This window comes from Ischnura elegans, chromosome X (assembly GCF_921293095.1).
Source record: "Ischnura elegans chromosome X, ioIscEleg1.1, whole genome shotgun sequence".
Classification (NCBI taxonomy): Eukaryota; Metazoa; Arthropoda; class Insecta; order Odonata; family Coenagrionidae; genus Ischnura; species Ischnura elegans.
This window is the reverse complement of record NC_060259.1, coordinates 67398276-67421186: the sequence shown is the minus strand read 5'-3', so window position 1 is coordinate 67421186 and position 22911 is coordinate 67398276. Positions and strand designations below refer to the sequence as shown.

Sequence of the window (22911 nt, the reverse complement as noted above, 5' to 3'; positions counted from 1 at the left end):
AATACTAATCCATTAAGTAAAATGGATTAAATTTAAAAATTTCTCTGAGCTCTGGGGGGTTATATCCCCCAAACCCCCCCCCCTCGCTTCGCCACTGCGAGTATATGCCCGGTATTAGGCATTCACTGTCCAACCCCATATCGATACATTAACGTCGAAATTCTCCAATGCTAGGCAAGTCGAAACTTACGTGAGATATATCACGTAGCAGAGAAGCTTTCTCGAGTTTTGCACCGTGTAAGGTGCTCAATATCTCCTTCCAATGTTTCGACAAGCAACTCGCTCATTGCCTTCATCGTGTTTTCCTGAATCCTTGAAGATGATGGAAGAATTGCTTGTCGAAACGTTGGAAGGAAATATGGAGGACCGTACCTGGTGCTAGAAATCTTCTATGCAATTGCTCCCCGGGAGAGAACCAGATTATATCACGTAGTTTCGATATTTCAATATGTTGTTTGGTGTTTGGACACAACTACCTGCGGCAGCACTCCGAATTGGCCACTCAGAAAGGCATGGAAGAGCTCGAGGGAGTGCAGTAGGTACCACGTAAATAAAACGTAGTTTTCGCAGCTTTTGGATTTTTCCATTTTTCCATTTACTCTCATACCATGCATTTTGTGAGACATGACTCTATTACTGAAGTTGTAAAACATTTAATTGAATAAAATTTGAAGCCAAAAGGAACAACCTGTTTTTATTACTTCATTATTGGCTATTTTAGCCACAGTTTACATATTTTCCTATTATCACATTTAAAGTTAAATATTGACTAAACTAGGGGTCAAACCACTAAATATATAGTTAGATCATTCGCGGTAAACTTGGAAACCTATATTTTAAGCTTAAAAATGCTCTCAAGTTTAATAGTTGCCTCAATAATGGTTAGAAACGATAAATAGAGCAATAAGGTTGCGGAAAGGCGAAGAAAATAATTAAAATGCTATCACATATTTCAATTTATGGAGATGGTCTCGACTCTAAATAGTCTATGATTTTGAGTGATGTCACCCCTTAAGATAGATCAATCAAAATATAAAGGACTGCAAGGAAACATGATGAGTTTCAAATCTGGAATTGTTACCGTATTCGCTCTACCAGCATACAAAAATATCGACCTCCATTAATGCATTGGGTACCCTATTTTCATCAAAGTGTTGACTGGCTTATTTTACATATCTCTGATAGTAGTACAACCCTATCTGAGTTCCCATCAAGGCCGTTTCCATGAAAAAGTTTCGGGGGTATGGTTTCATTTGGAGGGGAAATCCATTTCGGAGGGGTACAATTAGAGGGGGTGCACTCAAGACCGTATCCCCCAACCATAAAAGCTGTTTCCACGAAAAGTTTTTGGGGGTATATTTCATTTGAAGAGAAGTCCATTTCGAAGGGGTACAATTAGAGAGGTACACTCAAGACCGTATCCCCCCCGTATATATCGGGGGGGGGGGGGTATTCCTTTGGGGTGGGGTTACGTAGTGGTCTAGTGGCTTGAGCGTGTGGCTTCCGATCGAATGTTCCAGGTTCAATTCTTGTATGATACATCAGACACCCCCAATTAAAACTCCAAGTGCGAGGTGACCCAGGGAAAAGCACTGGCCCGCCTACCCTGAATGTATGAACTTTAAAAAAACCTGTCGCTAAGTCCGGAGTGAGCTCTACCCTTACCTAATCGCACCACCATCAAGTTGATGCACTGAGGGAGCGATATAAAAAATACTTATTATTCATCTGGATGAGGGATAGGCATCAAGGTTTGCCCGTGAATTAAAAATGAAGGCTTTTTGTTAACCTTGTTTTTTTCCTGCAACGTCGGTGATTGTCTTCATATCGAAATTCAAGGATTTTGGTTTTAATGGTCATCTCCCGGGATTAGAACACAAGGCCTTTCTATCAAGAGCCAAGCATTATGCCCATTGGGCTATAGAGATCTCCCTTTTCAAGTAATGTATTCACCACCATTCGTCAACAACTCTTAGTTAATACTAGCGCTCTCCACGGTAATCTCTAATGGTAATCCACTCAGTTCTCCTTTCCACTAATCCGTTCACACTATACGCAGTTCTTCTACTTAACATCCGTCATTACTTATTTATAAACTGATCCATATTCATTTCACTTCCTTTATTATTTTATTTATTAACTGATCCATATTATATCCATCCCAGGTCATTATTTTCCGATCATAACACTCTTTGTGGCCCGACAATTGTCTTCAATACTAAGCAGCAGTCCTTAAGGCCTGTTTACACGGTCCATTAACCCTTACGAGTTCATTTCTAAATGCATGAACGCGTGAATGAACGCAAAATTGTAACAGTGCAACAACACCTCTATTGCGGATGCATGGACAGAAAATAGAACCTGTTCTAATTATGTTCATGAATTCGCACATGTTCCTGTTCACCAAAATCGTTCTAGCATTCACACATTCACGTGCTAATATATCGTGTAAACAGGTCTTTACAGATGTTTGTGATTTGACGAGGATGAAGCCCATCGTAGGAAAACATACCGCTCCGCTATTTCCGTTAGAGATTTGGATGCTGCGTGATAGGCTTAGATTGCTTGAGCAATTCAGAATAGGAGCGACACTGAGATCATCAAATTAGAGCCCCACAATATTTCCAGGTCCGACAGAACCGATTAATTTAGAGAGATATTTTGCCGAACGGATAGATATGGGAATTCGTTTTCCCCCGAACCATATAGGACTTCAATAAATGCTAGTCGTAATTTTGTTTGAGCAAATTGTGCGAAAAATCCACAGAGGAAAAATCATTCGCCTTGATCGGGATGTCGGTCAAGGCGAATGATTTTTCCTCTGTGGATTTTTCGCACAATTTGTGCATTGCGGGTGACTCCATAAAAGTTATCACCGTGGCTAGTCCCGGTATACTTGAATTTGTTTGAGTATTTGCTTTTTTATTAAACGGCTGATGTCCTAACACCCCCTGCCACTCGCCTTTTTAGGCGGCTTGCGGGTTGGTACGTAAATGTAGACACCGTTATCCGCACCCATGAATAAGAGCCGCAACGGACGGCGGAAGAGGCGCTGGCAATTGTGAGGCCCATTGCTGCTGTCAGCAAGCCGTCTCGGGTACATCATCCCATCCGTCAAGTAGGCCGTCACACTCCCCGCACGGTGTCTTGTTCTTCTCGCCCGGCCCCACCCCCGTATGGGGGGGAGATGTGGATTCTCGCGTCCCCCACTTCCTCCCCCGTCCCCTGCCCCCGGCGGCGGCGGCGTGGCTATCGATCTGGGCGGACGCCGCAGCGGGCCTCCCGCCCCCGCCTCCCCCCGCCGATTGCAGCACCTCCACCCCCTCCCGGCGCCTGCGCGCCTCCTCCGCCCCCCGCCGCCACCTCCGCCGCCATTGCCGACAGAGTCGCCGAGAAGCAGGACCGGCAGCGAGAGTGCCCCCGACAGCGGCCCCCGGGACGTCAGAACAGCCGCGCGTTGACACTCAACAACCTCCTCTCATGATTGGTTCATTCTGGAACTTGTGCCGAGCTTGCCCGTCGATGCCAGTGGACAAGGTGAGTGTAGAAGCGGCCGGAGGCGTTGTCCGTGGACTGCCACTCGGCCGCAGTGTTCCGCATATCGATTGCCAGGCCTCGTGAGGAACCCATGTTTCACCCTAGTATGGCGATTTACATATTGAAATTACAATTGATGGCCAAGGTGTAATCGTCAAAGGTATATCTAGCTTGTTTGTTTTGCTCCGATGTGTACAGTTTTTGGGGGCGGGGGGTGGAGGGGGCGGGGTGGGAGGTTCGTGTTGTACACGCGGGATTCTAATTGTTTTGGTTTGAGTGTTCTACGGTGAAAAGAAGCAGTGTTTGTCACCGCGGAACACGTTCGAACGTTGGGGTGTATTTGATCCCTGGCTGGTGTGGCTCGCCCCTCGTGCCTGGTGGTCGGGGGGTCTGCGCACTGCAGCACGCCATTGTCGATTCAAGGGGACGGCCTTGGGGGCGACCGCCGCCTGCAGCCGCATCGGAGGCCGTGATGGGGGAATCGGCGCTCGCCGTCTGTGGTCTGCGTGCGCTCGCTCGACGCTCAACTGTCGTTCGCCTTTAAGCGCTGTCTTCCCCTGCGGACCACGAGCGTTCGTTTTTCTGTGTCTGAGAACAGAATGCGACTTTATTTCCAGGAAGTAATCAATATAACCTGTCTGATGTAACATTTTCATTCACATTAGTCTTCTCTGTGTCAACATTGTCCCTTACAATGCAATCTTCGAGTCAGTTCAACTTCAGATACTCCTGAATCACCTTGGTGTAATCATTATGGTCGATTGCGATGAGAAATGATATAGTGTTTGATAGATTACGCTATTGTTTACGTCGATGTGTTGTCCTCAAAACAGATCTTAAAATGCTTTGATTTGATCATGAAAAGCTCCTATGGAAATAATATACAATCAATGACTGCAATGAGCAATGGAATATGCTTTCGAAGAGTTTTATTCCTGAGGTAAGGCGCAGGAAAATTAATCCTTGGGCTTACTAAACAATGAATCCTCAACATGATACACGTTCTGAGAAATTGGATGCTATTACAAGTGTCTCTTCTCCAGTATGAATTCATTTCGTTAATAGTACTCGGTCAATTTGAAGCAATGCCTGATCAATCTCATGAATGCATTCTTCCTATGATTAGGTTCCTCATTTCCAAGATAGACTAAAGAAACCTTTTTATTTCGTTTATTATCTGCGGAAATTAACTGTAAGTTTTTGCAAAAACGTTTGATCCTAGGGATGTGCCTCCCAAATTTGCTTCGATGTCTCCCGGAAAGTTCGCGTCTCAGTTTACTCATTAAAATGACGATGGCATCACAATCATGGTATAAGTGGCTCATGAATGTATTTTATTGAAGAATTTTTTACTTGTAAATTGAATGTTTAATGTCGACGGAAGATGTGTGTTCTTAGTCGAATTATTTCTCCAAGCGGTTGCGAAGTTTTCTGTTAAGGCTACTCATGTATCGTAGCTATTCTTTGAAACCATACCTTCCTTTTCTGTGTATTATACAGGGACGTTACCTAGTTTGAAAAGGAGGTTGAGGAGAGGGGGTAGCACTAAATCTGCTGCATTCGTATGGTTGTCAAAGGAAGGAAAAGCGTCATTAGTGCTTACATTGTTAGGAAAAGATGAAACTCTGTGCATTCATAATGGTTTTCACCGAAGGTTGATGAGATCTTTTCGCCAGGTTTCTTGCAGAGATTGCTTATTTAATCATGCACGTGTTTAACGAGGTACCAATGTATCACGAAGATGGAGTATGCAATGAAAATTCAATTAGTCTATTTTGATTAATATTCTTGTGATTTTTCATGAGCTGACACGTAATTGGACTCGATTGCCACAGAATAATAATTGGTGGATTATTACCAGAAGGAAGAAGAATTACTAAGTGGAACCACGCTGTAATATCTCACTTATTGAAGGAAATTAGAATTTCCTCTTCACGATGTTGAGTAGCTGCTTTTCAAGATGAATCGACATGATACCGTGTACCTTATGATCACCTGAAGACCACTAATGAATTTGGATCAATTTCGATTCCCAACTTTCCATTCACTTCGGTTCTTCAAACGGCTCCGTTTTTCCTCTGGCTGACTTTTCCGCATTACTGGGCAGTGACAAATAATGGCTTTCGCGTTAGTTGAAAAATATAATTGACTTATAACATAATCTACGCAATGAAATATGGGTCGAAAATTATCATTTGAGAGAACAGGGTAGAAGTGGGAAGAGGAATAAGATCAAATACTCGAAGAGAACCTCGATTACGCCTAGTCATTACACACTTATAATGCACATAAAGATGAACACTGTTGCTAGGACCCTTTTTTGGGTTGGAATAACTTCTGAACGTCAAGCAACACATCGAAACTTAAAGAATCGAGCCCTTTTCAAATCATGAGCTGTAGACATTGCAATTACGGAATGATTTTCGCGATATTTTTACAACTTCAAGTTGCCAATGTTTCCCCCCCACATTTTCCGTCATATCTGATGTTTCCAGGGGCATTGTGTTGCTTAATCTACAGTCGTTTGTGTGGGTTCATGTCCCACGTTCCGCATCGACCGTTCTCCCTGGATGTTCAAGTGAAAGGGAAACCGTCGTGTTGCGGCATTGATTAGGTGTTAGGTCTGCGCCAAGTGGGGAGACACTGTTTCTTCGGAAAAGTAGACTCGGCGCGTCACAAATTTCATTCCCCTCTATCGCAAGCATGGCCCACAATTCAGTCTACTCGCAGGGTTTCGTGTCGTGGGGACTTTCTGAATGGTTTGGAAAGCGACTACGACTAATTTTCATGCACCATTTCGTTACCTGTGCCATCATTATCAGTCGATGAAAGGGTCTCCAATTAAGCGCGAAATCTCTCCACGGTTACTTCTGTGAGTGGAGGATTGTTATTCTTTATGTGCGCCCTTAAGTGCTCGAGTGAGCTTTTGCCTTTTGCAGGATTTCCCTTGCGGCAAAGGTAGGGAAATGGGGTAAGGGACTCAGGAAAGGGTCGCTGAGGAAAGTGAGCCCCATTTTAATGGTTATGTGTCTCGCATGCGTATTCGATTGCCATTATTGATGCACGAGAGGAGAATGCTCATATCTTTATCTGACTATATCCTTCATTTGGTAATATTTTTCTGTTCGATAATTGACCACAACTCAGGATCAGTGTAGTGCATGCTCATAAATGGGTATTTCTCAGGCTAGTGCACGAAATTTTTCGGTTGCAACCGTTAAAATAAATTGGATCTTAATGTGCTGGTCACGACCCAACCCTCGCAGCTGAGGTGCAGCTCGCAACGATGAGCTAAGGTGCTTCCTTGGCCTCCGTGGAATCCGCAATTGGTGTGCGCGAGCATTGATTTATTCGCATGCCCCAACGAATTCGGGTTTCGCTCTGTGATTTGATGTTAGTATTGTAAACGATAAAATAAACAATATTAGCGGAAAGCTACGCGAAGGCACACTCACCCAAGGGGTCTTTCAGAGATTTAGTATGATCCATACCCCGAATGTAGGTATGACTTTATCCCGGTGGTTGTGATAAATGAGAGAAATGTATTAGGAATTAGTTCAATGCAGTTTGAAATAGATATTCCAATGTAAACGGTGCTGAAAAGTTTTTAATTTGTCAAATCCTTCATTACAATTAAAAACATTATACATCTCTATGCAATTACGCTATGGAAATCCATTTCCAAATATTATGCAGATACGAAGAAAAAATACATGAACGAGTGTTCTTTAATATTTTTTCTCTTCTTTCCTCCGTATTACATTGCTTTACTTCATGATTTGTCGTACAAAATGTGAAAACTCTAGTAACGACCGAGTAATATAGTAGTACTTACTTTATAAATTGGTTTTTGTTATATACTTGGTAGTTAAAAAATCGATTGGATTTTGCAATGACGTAATTTTGTTTTGTATGAATCTTATAATTCTGAATGAAAGCAATTCCACAAAATAACGCCTGAGACCGTGCCTTATCTTATAATTCTGCTTTGGTAGTATTTTGCTTTACGGTTATAGGTGCGTGGTATGGTTTCTTGGGAAACTAACTCAAATTACCAGTAGCTTAGTCTTTAGTTTTACAAAATCTTAAATCTGAAACGTGTATCCAGCTTACATTTTCTCCTATAAAAGGAGGCAAAACGTTCATTACCCTACCCTATTTTAGGAGCATCCATGAAAAACTGGTGTATTCTCCCAATGATTATTCTACGACCACCAATCGTGTGCCTCTCAAGTCAATGAAGAAGCAGCGCTGTATTTTCAGTGTATCCCTAGAGAACAATGAGAAAATACGGTCTTGAGCCTTAATTGAGAAATAATGCAGTCTCTCCAGGAAGTATAGTGTTACGTTGTGTTCTACTTCACTGTACCGTGTGAAAGGAGTGAACATAAGCGATTTGATACCCATAATGACTCGAATTTGGGCTTAAAAACTCCTAGTTCCGCTAGACAAGATGGCGAATGGAGGGTGTCTATCGTTCTAAACCAGATCTGGGAACGTAGCTGAGAGTAGAATGAAATTGAGAGTTCGATTCCTAAGGTTCGACCTACTATTCTTCAATGAAATGTTCGCTTGGTACTCAAACAGGACCTTTCCCTATTACGAGGTGTTGTTGTTCCCTCGTATATTGGGTGAAAATGGATGCCACTAATTTCATATCGAAGGGAGAAATTTTATTTCCGACTCTAGGTAGCGTCTTCTATCTCTTCTACCTTAAATACTTCTGCGTTCAGCAGACCTCCATTCAAAGTCCCTGTCCTCAGCAATCTGCCTTATGTCGTAGCATGTTCTGCCTTGCATTAATTTGATCATTTTGGGTTAGCGGGGCCTTTCTCAGCTATTTTCAATAATTATTTTTTAATTATTTTAATTTAACCACCCCGCGGTTGTAAGTGCCTAATAAGTTTGGATAACCTTCATTTGATGATTCTTATCATAATTCTTTTAATTTAATTTTTTGTATTGCATTGCAGTTCTTTGTACTCTTGAAATGGCTGGAATGGCCTGAAATTTGTTGTAGACATTATGTTCTACAGAGTGTTTTCATTGTCATTATGCGGTCAGCATTCCTTCCAGTAAACTCGCTAACTGTTGGTATTAAAGATCACTTCATTTGTTTTCTGCTCCGTCCAAGTGATTTCCAACATTCCCTGTAAAGCCATTCTTCAAAGGATTTTTTTTCATTTTATTCAACAATTTTCAATGTTTACAATTCGCTGCCCAATAGCGCGATATTCCAAGCAGTAATATTCATGAAGTTTTCCTATGCCTCCAAATAATGCTTTATCACGTTAGGAGAGTTTTTCATTCTATTTTTGTATGGTTCATTCTACTATTTGCTCCCCAAATAGTTAAACGCTCTCACTCACCGAAAGGTAGCATTTTCAAATTTTACAATTGACGATATATTTCCGTTTTCATCGCATTTCAGAGATTTTGTCGTAAATTTGTCAATTTTCATGTCGTGACAATCTCTCAATCTCCTTTTTATTGAGTTAAGTTCTTTGTAGATCTTCCTTTCTCTCTGCTAATGCAGCCATACTTATCACCAACGGCTGTAAGCTTAATCGCACTCTACACGCTTGCATTATTTCCTGGATCTGTCCCTGCTTCTCTCCTTTTTCCGTATACAATTATAGGTGCCATTAAATTCATGAAATATAGCGATAAAAACACCCTTTTCCAACGCTCTTACTTATTCTTTCTTCTTTTTCCTTTGTATTACGTAATACTCTAATCCTTTTCAATTATTAGACACTTCAACTTAATCTTCTTCCTATTACTTTTACTCCTCATTCCTTGTTAGCTCATTCTTATTTCGTGTATTGATGTTTCGTAGTGATTAAAGTCCATTCTATTAGATTTACTCTTGAAAATTCTCTGCTCTAAAAGAATGATTCTTTCATTGTAAATTTTGGCCATTAATATTGACGGCTATTTCTCATTTTGTCGGAGTTCATTCGCTATGGCAGGATAAAAACTTAGTGAAATTGAGGCTCTGTCGTGGAATAACAGGGAAAAATTAGTTCCATTGTCCATTCTGGTTTTTTAGTCGAGATAAAGATTTTCCTGGAGAAATTTCAGTCTTCATGGCAAATATCCAGAGAACAGCCGCAAAGCTGTCTTTATGCTTGCGCGCAATTGGTACCTTCGTGGTTGACAATTTTATCCACATGTAGTAGGTATAGTTATGCTGATTGGCTCCAGTACATGGTACAAATATTTTTGGAAGTGGATTCGGATATAAAATTGACAAAACTGTAAAAAGAGGCTTGTTTACGAGTAACGTAAACAAACCTGCTATTTGGCACCAGATACTACGGTATCCCTGCTCGGAATAACACAATTTAAAAAAATAAATTGCTTATATTTGTGCAGAATATCATCCAAATATCAACTGAAAGTATAAATTAGCGAGTATCTAACACCGCCACAAGAAAAACAAAAAAATCTTTTACTCGACTCTCTTCAGATGTGTTATCAGGTAAACTTGGTGCATGGGTTTACGTAGTGGCGGATCTATGAGGGGGCTAAGAGGACAATAGTCTCCCCCCTAGGGTATCCAATTTACACTAGATAGAATTGTAATTTTTTCGGACCCTCACTACTGCTGGTAGGTTAACTTACTTAGCCTCCCCCTGGTCCCTATTCTGGATCCGACACTGGGTTTACGGTCTTATTACATCGCAGTTTACTACTAGTTTGTGAAATTCATGTGAATGTTTGCTTTCCGTATTCGTTTTTGTTCTGTCATAGTAGGGAGGTTTACGTTTTGCAACTCAACCTCATTTTTGAGTTGAATGAAGTGGTGGGGATCTAAACTTCGCCTCGACCGTCTCCTCTATGATAAATCTCGGTCAAAGCACTGAGCTTGCTCTTTTTTGTGCGTTGACATAATCAGAGAATGTATTGAACATAAATCATGTTCGAATCTGCAAAGAATGTCTGAATTAAGCCTCATGAATTTTTAATGTGACGGCTTTCTATTACGATGATAATTGAGATTTTTTAACAAATAGCTTTAGTAAACTAATCGAAGCCATGCATTCCAAGACGCCACAAGGCCACTTGATAGGATACACCGTTTTATCATTGAAATTTTTTGTTCATGCAATGTTTGCGGCTACTTTATTTGTAGCTTAGTTTTTTTTCTTCGATTGGATATTGCCTTTAGTAATGTATGTAGCCAAAGCCAAATTAAACGTCAAAAAAGAGGATTATATTCCTTTAATGTGTTTGCGAAAAGTTTTTTGCCTCAGAAGTAAATTATTTAGGCTTGTTTTGTTTTGGAGTTCACGGTTCAAATAATTTCATGAGGACTTGATTTTTATTTCGTAATGAAGGCAGCAGATCTTGAAGTGAAAAAAGTTTGTTGCCTGCTGAGAACAAAATGCGGAAATACCAATGAATTATTCCTCCTTATAAGTAACTCATGGCAACGAAGAAATCCAAGAGTAGTGGGAATGCTATAGAAGAAAATAAAGCAAGGGTATCTGTCTACGAGATGATAGAGAAGTTGATGGCTGACGGGAAGCAGTTTTAACGCTGATCCTGAAGTGATTGAATGAGGGGTTATATGTGACGTAGTGCAACCATTCAATGAAGTCTACGGAAGTTCTAGTACACTTATTACTCAATTATATCAGCATAGCCGAGCAGTACAGCCGGTTTAGTCGAATATGTCGTCACATAATGAGGCATTTGCTTATTAGAAGCCCTATCTTATCATCTGTTATTTACGTATACACCACGGTAGGTAAGGAATGGAAACCTTTCTTCATAGAACTCGCCATCTCAGTTTCTCCATTAAACCTACTGTGGCTTCTTCGTGAGGAAAACTAAAAACCAAATATCCTTTTGGACTCGTAGATAATTCGTAATACTAACATTTCTGTCATTATTGATCAAAGCAATTCCGTGTTTGTTTTGCAATTTTGTGAGCTATAATTAATGAAAGGTATATCCCTACATTCTCAGCGTCGTACGTATAAGCCTTATACAAGATTGTTTGGTAATAGTTATACATTTTTAACTATGGGCCAGAAAACTGCGGTTAAAAGCCGTCTCTGAGCTCACCCAGCCCAAGGCACCGGCGTGCGAATTACAAATGTACGAGACAGGGGAATTAGTTCTTTTCCCTCTGGCCACCTCGCATGCCTCTTAGCTTAATAACCTCGCCACTCATAAAGCCTTCACGAACAGCCTGCGCCTGGGGAGTGTGCTTATTCTATCACCATTCACTTCTACTTCTAGAACTCAACCACTTCTAAATTCATTAGATCACTCAATACCTTCTTATCCCGTCTATATTCTGATTTTTCGCTACCATTTTCTCATTTAAATTAGGCTAGCAGCTACGCAGTCACTTTGCTGCTAAACAGAGGTGAAATTCCGACGTAAGTATTAAATTGTATTCGTGATAGGAATAGAGTCCGAGAGTGCCTTGCCAGTATACCCTAAAGTTGGGGTAGCTGGAGTGATTTAAATCCAGGCGAAGGGAAAGATTTGAACCTAATATTGCAGCCATCATCATTATCAACAGCAATCGATCCGTAGACGGCTTTGACGCAGCTATCCACTCGCATATCCTACCACTTTATCTTTTAACACTTCCGCCAATCCTATTTTAGAGCCTTCCTCTCTTGCTCCATATATTTCATCCGAGGCCGTCCTTAGTTCTCCTTCCCTTCCGCCCGTTCTTCAACGATTGTATCAATCAATAATGTTGCGGAGTAAGTTGCCCTATCTTCTTCTCAAAGTATTCAAAAAAACTTCTCTCCTGATCTTCTTAGAACTTCCTTATTACCCTCACGATCTATTCATTTAATCTTAAAAATTCTTCTGTGAAACCACTTTGTCAACGCGTCCAACCATGACTTCTCTGCTGCTGTTATCGTCAATGCCTCACTACCATAAATAAAAATGTTCTAAATGTAAGTCGTGATAAATTTCTTTGTGGCTTCAACGCTAACATTCCCAACTGTTACTGCAGTCCTCTTATAAAATCGTATCCGGCTCGATTTTGTGGAATTTCTTAATATCCATGATAAAAAGAAGAGCAAAATGGTAATTTCCACACTTTTAATATTACAACTCAGCACCGACCATGGTTTCAACACATAAGTGTGAGTAAGCCCATAACCTTGATAATGACATTTATGTGTTGAAACCATGGTCGGTGCTGAGTTGTAATATTAAAAGTGTGGAAATTACCATTGTGCTCTTCTTTTTATCATGCAGTCCTCTTATTGAGAAAAACCTTCACTATTGCGTTTTCCGCTTTGTTCATCGCTATTTACTTGGCTATCCCGGTAGTAGGACAACTTCACCTTCTCCAGTTTTTTGTTTACTAATTAAACGTTGGTTTTGGGCTATTTTTGTCTGCTATATCGTCCTAAAATAAAAATGAATTTATTTTGAGACAAAGTAGAGACGCTATTACCTTTGCGAAACCCTCCTCTCATTTCTAGTATTGAAAAGCAAGTAAAGTTCACCTGATATCCTTAAATACACAGAAATTACTTCCAGTATTTAGCAGCGTGAGCGGTATTATATTCGCATTCTTTTTTTTCATGGAGAGATAGGAGTTCTGGTTCCTAATTACCTTTTTCCGCGCGTAGGTATTTTCCGTATCGCGAATATTATTGCCGTGAGAAATAGGAAAAGGAGAGCACCCTTTTTATTTACCATTACTGTTGGTTTATAATTAGGGTACATGATCTTTTGCCATCCGTGTCCCTGATAGTGGGTAGAGCTAAAATTAAATACCTCGCAAAATTTCATGCAAAAAATAAAATCGATGTTTAAATGCCTGTCTAGTTACCAATGCGGTTGGACAAATTTAATAGTTGTGAGCTTACGTGTTATATAAGGTTAAAGGTGACTAAAAGAGCGGAACTTACTTAAAATAGTACACTATAATGGCAGTCATTGCATCATCATGAATTTATACATTGGCTTAACTAGGGGGGGGGGGACAAGAGGATGGAGCCCCCACAAAGCCTCAGAGAATTAAAAAAATATTTAAAACTATTTTCTAGTTTTTATATATAATAACTGCATCTGCTTAACGTTAAATTTTTAGTGCCAAAATTATGTAAAATGTATTTCCAGGCATGTCATTTTTGAAAAATTTTCCCGGACCACGTTGCCTGGGAGGGGGGTCGCCAACCCCCAGCATATTCCTAGATACGCCACTGAAGCATATTCCTAGATACGCCACTGAATTTATGTGTAGTACAGTATCTGTTTCAGATCCTTTAAAATATCGAAATCGGTGGAATAGTAAATATTTAAGTGTTGATGTGATGGCAATGATGGCAGATTCTCTAACATAGAGTTCATGTTTAGGAATAAGTTATGGCGAAATAAATGAGAATAACTGTTTTCAATTTCAGATGCTGGGTAGGAAAAGAATCAGATATCCTGCACCATCATTTGAGATTAAATTAGTTGTCTCCCTGGAATTTTACCGTAGAGAGTTGGTATTTCCGGTGCTGGATGTTTTTAATACCGTGCCTCGATCATTTATCCACCCGCATGGCTATCCTATCAAATCGCAGATGATTGCAAACGCCATTAACGCCTTAAAACGAGTAGTATTTGAAGTTCAGGGTCTGTCGATGGCAGAAGTTATTTCTGCCTGTAAACGATTCAATCTCTGCTGTGCTTTTACCTCTCTCTCTGGAATTCATAGTTTTAGCGCAATTTTACAGTCCATGCTGTCATGACTTTCCCTTCTTTAAAATAGAGGAATTAAGTAAGCATATGAAATTTAATCGTATCAAAGATATTTATGTCCTTCAAAGATGTTATTAAGCGGACAAGTCAGTCAGTGTTATCTCCAAAAATCGTTATTCTGATCACCTCACATTAGAAAAACGGATGCATTTATTTAGATGGATAACACAATTAAGTAGGTGTGGAAATATTAGCTGATTGGGAAATTAATTAGAGGGCTACGTCAAACCAATCCTGGGATTGTTGACTAGTGATGATGATAGTAATACGACTTTTTCTTTTAAATATATACGTGCGTGGCTATTACTTGATAATCATTGTTTTCAAAACAAACTTGTCTTGGCAGCAATAGTGAATGAGCGCATATCACAAGATAGCATACGTCGTCACTCATCAAGGTTTACGAGTTGTCCCAGATATTGGTCATAAAATGTGTGGTTGAATCGGGGCACTTGAGCGAGAAAAGAGTTAGGGTGTGCGGTGGGCGGTGACGCAACGTCGCTCCCCGCGCCCAGGATGGCGCCGCTGTGCCCCGCATCCAAATCAATCCGCATCACCTCTTTTACGGCCCACTCAGGCTTTCGATCCTTTGTTAGGGGGAGGGGTGGTGCTCTCCAGCCTTCGTGACGAAGCGTCTAGCCCGGTCACCTTTGCTTGGCAGCTGCTTTCCTCACAGCGTGTCCCAAGTGAATGCTCCTTCGTTCAATAATATCGGGCTAAACTAGGTGGAAGTTTAATGCCACAAAACAGTGCTCAATTCGTAAAATTTTAGGTTCCGGAACGCATACCCATAATTATTCCACGCATTATTGTCAGATATAACCCTCGCCCACCCAAAACTTCCGATTAAAAAATGTAATAGAATTAATTAACTGTGGTAGGAGAGATTTAGTGGAATGGGATCCTGATTTCATGAAAAAGAGAGATGGCAATTGCCCACGAATTTATTTAGTAATGTACGACGCGTTTTGACCGTCAGGTTAGTGCTAAGTACAATGTAAAATTGTTGAAATCAGGAGCTGTATTTATAAAGCTCCTTCCTCTCCCCACTCATCCGAACTGTTCGCAACTATCCGAACTGTCTCTTGCTCAAGCCTATGCCCAAACCATGTCAATGTTTGGCGTACATAATAGAAGTAAATATGTGTCCATGATTGTAGACTATCGTAATAGCTGCTTACGTCAAAAATTGACTTTACTTGCGCCTCTGAGGTTGCGGGCTAGTCCTCGCATGTCAAAAAAAGGTCTTGGGTTCGAGTCTTGGTATTGGTGTTAGGTATTTACCGTAAATTCCCACTTAACTTTTATTTTTATCCCTTTCCTCTTAATGTCATAGACATTGTATTATTTTCGGGTTGGTGGAGATGAATTAAATAATAACGATCCATTAATGAGATCTTGTAGGTTCATGTGTCATGTAGCGTGTATTTTTATCAAAAAAGTACCCGATTTGTATTGTAATGGACGGCGGTAGATAAACGCATCTTACGTTATTGCTTTCAAATGGACTGTTTATCAATGCAGTTGGTATTATGGGAGAGGGAAGTCATTATTTACCTATTACTATGTCCTCCTTCGCATTCTAAGTTTCTTATCTATCCTTTCTCATCAAAGTTGTGTGGCGGCTAACCCAACTCTTAACTATATTGTTCGAAACAGCGGACTGATATTTGCAGAAAACGTCTCATGTTCTCCATAAACAGTTATTTCTCTCAAATATACGATGGCGGAGCTCCCGGCGCGAATTCCCAGGATCCGGGCTCGGGACCCGATCGACACAAATGATTTTTCCACGGTGGAATGTTCGCGTCTACTCAGCATTATTGAGCGGACATGAGGACAGAGCTTTGTTAGATGCGGAGACAGGGGCGGTTTGGCTATGTCGGCCCGTCGGTGATCGCCGTGGGCCCCGAGCTTAGGGGGCCCCCGCAACACTCCCGTCTATTGTAAAGCGTAAATATGAAAGACGTAATAAAAAGACTCAGATTACTTGAATCAAAGTTATTTTTCAATCATAAAATTCTACGTTTTCATTATTTACCTTATTTAAAACATACTCAGTGTAAAAATACATGTCAAATTATAAATAATATATAAATGTCAGAAGATAAAAGAGAACCTGTTGCTTTTTTGAAAGGGTTATTCGAAGAGGTTATTTTAGAATTTTTTTAGATTTCAGCGCATTTTCAGGGAACAAATTCCCTAAATAGATAATTGAACTATGATACGTAAAACATTAAATTTATAAGCTGTAAAATTCTAACTTTACGTAGAATTTTTTTTCTCACGAAATTTCCATTTTTTATAAACTTTCATCAAGTGTTTAGGAGCTATACTAGCGTCAAAATCCATTTCCGGGCATGCCATTTCCTAAACATTTTCGGGGAGGACCACCGAATCCCCTGATAAAGACGGTATGGCCCCATCATGAGTCCCAGCCGAGGGCTCCCAATCACCCCAGACTTGTGCGTGAATTATGTGACCGATAAAACGGCGGTGGGAGTTGAGCTTGATAGTGATGCGAAGGATAAATGCTGCGTTTGGGCCAATCTGAGCGCTTTGCGGTCGCAGACTTGTCTGGAGAGTTCAAGGTCGCAGGGTCGTGACGCCGCGGGTCCGGGCGGAGTCCATTAAAGATTGAATGAGGTCGTTCCCGTCCGCTATTCAAAAGCCTCAAGGAAGTCCCGCGGGGCTACTTGCGCCAAAACGGAGATGAGACATCGCTCGCTTTGGTCCGTTGTTTTAAGGACACCCCAGGCTCTTACGACCGGCTTTAATTTGCAGTGTGCCACTGCATATCACTGTAGATGCATGTGCCAACAGGGTCTAGTAAAATATTACAGTAAAAATCACGCATGTAACGAAATCCTGCCTATAACGAGGAAAGTTCCCTCGGACTCCCTATTATCACCAACGTTAATTTCCCCGCATGTAACGAGTTCAATAGGGTGGTTTCCTTCATCAAAGAAAACGAAAGGCATTGATTGCGATATGTAACCCACCATTAGAGTATTCATAATATACAAATTATTTGGTTTTAGAAATACCGGTTTAGACGAAAGTTAATGGTCAATTTTAAACCTCATTTGAAAAAGGCCAGATTGGCGCCCATGCGATGCCACTCCACGTGACGTCACAGGGACCTAGTATCTATACGAGTAGATAGGAGATTTACATTGTCTGAGGTTACCAATGCATGCATGAGGCACAGAGCTCAGGGAAACATGTCTTAATAATCACCTATTAAAATTGCCTAAGTTGGGAAAGTTTCCTTCGTTTGATAAGGTATTAATAATCCTAATTTAAGCCAAGGGCTACCAGATAGCATGGTACTCTGCTACCTGCTAGCATCCTGCGTCGTATCAGCGCTCAGAGCCTCGCCCCAAGGTCACCTCACTTGCGGCAGCGGGAACCAGAACGACGTCACACGGAGATTTCCCGGCAGTCATACTTAGCCGTCGCGTTTTCGCGCGCTTGAAAATTTTCACTTTTCATTTAATCGCGAAAAATAGATATGGTCATTTAAAAATCTAAAAGCGTGAAATACGTACTCCAGGAGTAATAATCTTTCGATTTAGGAAATAAAAAAACAAAAGGAAACCACCCTATTGATGCAAAATCCCCGCTATTACGAACTATTCCTTGGCCCCTTGGGGAATTATATCTTTTTTTATAAAACATTACGATCATCTTTACTACTTCACAGTTCCTTATCTAATTATCAGTTATTCTTACGTGTGGTCATCACCACATAGTTCTTACTGTTGATCTTAACATCCTTTGAATATTAGCCGAAAATCCTTTGATGTACAGGGCAGAATCCTTTACAATGGATATAATGAAATCCCGTTTATAGCAACATAGAATGATGGTCCCCTGAAATTCATTATAAGCGAGTTTTATTGTATATATACGCATCTCTATTTTCTGCTGCTGCTATTCCCTTCTCTATTTTGATTAGAGAAGGAAATAGCAGTTTTGCCGAATATGGGAAACTCATTTCACATTTTCTTCGCTCGTTGTGGGAGTATACATGCAGCTTAGAAGGAAACACCGATGCGGGTATTATGCTTTGCTTCATTATGATCTTCAACCACGTGATACATTTGCTTAACGAAAATCATTGAAAATATTGGTCCCAAAATGAAAACTTTTACATGAGGAGCCACAAGGAGCTTGCTCCGGACCACTTGGACTACGAACCGGACTCACTTTATGAGTTGTAACCCGAAATAACTAGCTGAAAACCATGGAATAAATGGGATCATCAGGTGTAAATGTAAACAGTTTCACCTTAGCTATCCTTGTTATTTTTGGGACCAACTGCTTCATTGGTTAAGTGTATGCAATCGAAGATAAAAACAATTTAAAATAATGGCGTGGAAGAATGCCCTTTCGCCAAATTAAGGGGAATAATAAATTTGAATTACTTTTCAAGATGAGCCCTTATCACTTGGGGTAATATATTATTATTTTGAGAAATGCCCTCATTGCCTCTTCTAGAGGAACGTCCTTTTTCGTTAGGGATATTCTGCTGGCTATTTTCGTAATACCCTTACAATCCCTGATTTACATTTTTCATCCTCTGCTCCATGTATTCAATCCGAGACATACCTATGACATATTTCAATTCCACCTGTCTTTCAACGATAATATTCATTAATCCATCATGTCTCATGTCGCGGCCGATTCAATGCTCACGTCTTCTTCCAAAGGTTTTCAATAGATTTCTCCTTTTCTTCTTAGAAATTCCGCATTAATTATATCTAATAACCAATTCATCTTCATCATTTTTCTGCAACACTACACCTAGAAAGTTTCCTGCTGTACTTTCTCCGTCGCTGTCAGCATCCATGCCTCGCTACGATGAAAAGGCATGCTCCAATTGCAAGTCCTATTAATTGTTTTCTAATTTCAAGGCCTATATTTTCAGATCTACTAAGCGAAATGAGCATTCCTCAAGAAGAATAATGCCCTTTCGCTAAATTAAGGGGAGTAATAAATTTAAATTACGGTTTCAAGATGAGCCCTTTTCACTTGGGGTAATATATTATTATTATTTTGAGAAACTCCCTCATTGCCCCTTCTAGAAGAAAGTTCTTTTTCGTTAGGGATATTCTGCTGGCTATTTTCGTCTTGATTCTTCCATAGTTGGTCACTCAGCTACGTAAGCAGCAGTACTCTTTCATCTCCTCAAGTTTATGGTTTCTTAGTTTCAGGTTGATCTTCGCCTCCTCTCTTCTACAGCAAACCAATACTTATGTTTTATTTACGTTGATTTTTAGCTGATATTAAGTCATTATATGATGTTTTTCTTTCCTGGCGTATGATACCGGCGAAATCTTCTCTTGTTTCCCACCGGGGGAGTTGTTTGCAGGCCGACGTTTTGATGGCAGCCGCTCTCATCGTCCTGAAGCATGACAATCCGAAAATGGTGCCTTCTTATGTAATGGTCTGTCACGCGCCTAAATTCGCCAGTTTCCTTCTGTTTGGCTCAAGCTACTTTTTTGTCTTTCTTCCTTGATTTTTCGTAGTGCTGCGGACCAGGCAGCGCTTAAAGCGTAGCCTGTGTCACGGTTTGAAGTTTTATTGTTTCCATTCGGATCTCGATCTTCGGACCCCTTCATTATTCGCTCCCAATAGTCTTTGGGTCGGCCAAGTTATTTGGCGTTGTCAAAATGTATTCCGTTATTATGTTTTGTAAAGTTAATGGAATGATAAAATGATGTAAAAAAGATATCACTATGCTGCTTAGCTATCGTGAGTATTCAAGGTCTTTTTAAATAAATACTTCTTGGATCCACCGTTGCGCTCAGATCAATATCTTTACTTCCTTTTACCGCCTTCTCTGTCCACGCTCGCAGCTTTTTCTCAATTCCCATAAGTTGCACATACTTCAATTTCCTCCTCGCCAGCACTTCAAGTTCATTTCATCCGCTCTAGAGCTCTTTGCTGAAGGAATATCATTAATTGGAAACACTCTTGAATATTTCATAGGCAGTAATTCATCGAATATATCGCTGGCATCCCATTTTTCGCTCTCGGAAAAAATTCTGCGGACTGCGCACATGATTAATGAGAAGCTCGTGATTTAAGTTAGAGATGGCGCATTTATCGCTGGTAAATAGTTTACATCACTTGATATCTCATCTTGCGCAGTGTGAGTGTAAAAGTATTACGTCGTATATACGTAGAAAACGAATCATCTGTACCATACCTCACTGATATGTTATATAACTTGCCCGTTTTGGAAACGAGGAACAAACCGAGGAAAGCACTCACTTTAATGAAGAGTCACTCTGTTTAATCCACCGCGACAGCATGTTGGCGGGCTGAGAGCATTGCTTTATATAGAGCGATGCATTAATGTAAACGTTCTAGGCGGCTGTAAGGGCAATGAGGACGAATATAATGAGACCGCGGGAAGATGCGGGCAATTCGGGATCACAGTCGGAATTTTCGTGCTGTCTGTTTTTGGTTTTATGCTCTGGAAAATTGTCTTTAAGTCGTTTGAAAAATAAAATGGATCTTGGTTTCATGCGATGAATGAATAAGGGTAACGTTACATAAGTTTCTTGAAATACAAATTTTAAATCCTTGCATTCGGACCATGAGAATAATAATTGAGGGGAATAACTTGGTAATGGGAAAATGAGGACCATGGGAAAAAAATGGAAACAGGCTAAACACATGAATATATCTCTTAAGATATGATGAAAGGACATATTAGGTTTTTCTACCTTGGCAAATTACTGCTAGGATTAAGGTCAAAATAAGATATTGTTAGTTCGATAATTATGTCCCTCAAGGTGATATGACATTATCGGTTATGGCATTTGCGGGTATACTACTCATGGAATTATATTTGCGGGTGGAAACTCGTCACGCTGGCTTTGAAACTCAAAATTTATTTTATCAATATATCAATCGTGATTATCTTACTTCCTTTGGCATTTATTTTTGCCTTAAATGGCTATGTAAAGAATGAAGTACCTATCAAATACATATTTTAAAAATTTCTATCATCTTATTACGGGTATTTTAATAATGTGATTTGTGTGTTCATTTTCGAATTTTTATCATACGTTACAAGTAGCATTCATTCTGTTCTCGACATAAACGAAATGAGCAATTATTTGTAATTTTTCTTAAAGAGAGTTTTCCTTGAAGAATATTTGATATGTTTATATTTTTTCAATACTTTTTAATCGCGCTGTTCGTAAAATAAGTACTGATTACAGAGTTCATTCTGTTGGCTTAAGTATATGCATTACTCATTTCGAAGAATACAGAATCCACGCCACACGTGCTCTTCTTACTAAATATCGAGGGGAGCTGACAAAGAGAAATTCTAAGTTTGTGGAAGAAAAAAAAAACCATCTAAAGCGTCTAAGATTATTTTCGCTGTGTTAGCATCCATATTTAGGAAATATATTATACTGTCACAATTATGTCAGGAGTATCAGACTTAGTCTTTTGTTGCTGATAGAAAGTTGATCGATTATTGTGGATCCATTGAAAGGAACCTACTGACTAGTCCTCATTGGTAAATGGACGTTTAAGGATCAAATATTATGGCTTTCATCAATATTTGAATAACAAACTTATATTCTGAATAAAAGTTTTGCTACGGAGTTCGTTAGGGTCATGTTGCAAGAGGTGCTTATTATTTCAGTTATGGATACGGAAATTCTGCCTATGACTAAAAATTAGGGAACTTGTCGAAAAAGAGTTCCACAAAAGATCCAAAGTACTCTATATGTGCTTTGCCGGTACATGAAATTGCTAGCGTAGTCACGAGTAAATTCCCTTACTTTTCATTTTTTACCAAAGAAAGCTTAAGATTATGCACTTAAGCGTAAATGGCAGGCCGTATTAATGAAAATTAAAGCTGTTTACTAATGATTTCATTGCTACTACCTAAATGATTCATTCCAATAAATATAATATCCTCCTACAAGCTAAGCAATTCCTAGTTTCCTTGATATATCGCGGGAAGTTTTCCTCAATGGGAAATCAATTTTGTTTCCTTCTCCATTAATTGTATCACCTTGAAAAGATTTTACCTTGCACTATGGACTGTCTATATTTGAGATTATTAGTAATACCCTATCTTCGATGAATATTTCTTCAAAATTGCTGCCGAATATAATTGAAGATAGGAAAAAAATTCCTTATCCCGATCCATTTTGTACTCGGTGAATCGGTGCACGCAAGAGTTCAATCACGGCATCGGACCGGAAAACGCTTCGCCAATGTTCCGATGAGGTACTGGTGGCGCGATTGTGATCATTCGAGGAAGGAAATGAACATTTTAACCAGGGGTGGTCTGGGGTGATTGGGGGCCCTCGGCTTGGTTCATAATGGCGCCTCCCCTGACGGGGAGGAGCCATTATGAACCAAGGATTTGGATTTTGGAACCGGGGATTTGGAGTTTCTCCCTCGGAAATTTTCAGGAAATTTCATGCCTGGAAATGGATTTTGACACTATTCTGACTCAAAAAAACTAGGTAAAAGTTAAAAACAGTAATTTCGTCAGGAAAAATGCGATGAAAAGTGAGAATTTCACAGCTCACACAATTAAAAAATGTGTTATGTTTTAATTCTCTATTTATTGAATTTCTTCCTTGAAAC

At 40.0% G+C, this 22911-nt stretch overlaps 1 protein-coding gene across 6 annotated transcripts in view; it reads left to right on the top strand.

The window, feature by feature from the left end:
- The first annotated feature begins 3391 nt into the window (after nucleotides 1-3391).
- The window catches only part of LOC124171836 (serine/arginine repetitive matrix protein 1-like), a 219521-nt gene continuing 200001 nt past the window's right edge, over nucleotides 3392-22911 (top strand). For all 6 annotated transcript variants that reach the window (XM_046551191.1, XM_046551192.1, XM_046551190.1 and 3 more), the window contains exon 1: nucleotides 3392-3537. In XM_046551191.1, coding sequence (XP_046407147.1) covers nucleotides 3481-3537 — 57 coding nt within the window. In that variant the 5' untranslated portion in view covers nucleotides 3392-3480. The remainder of the gene's footprint in view (nucleotides 3538-22911) is intronic.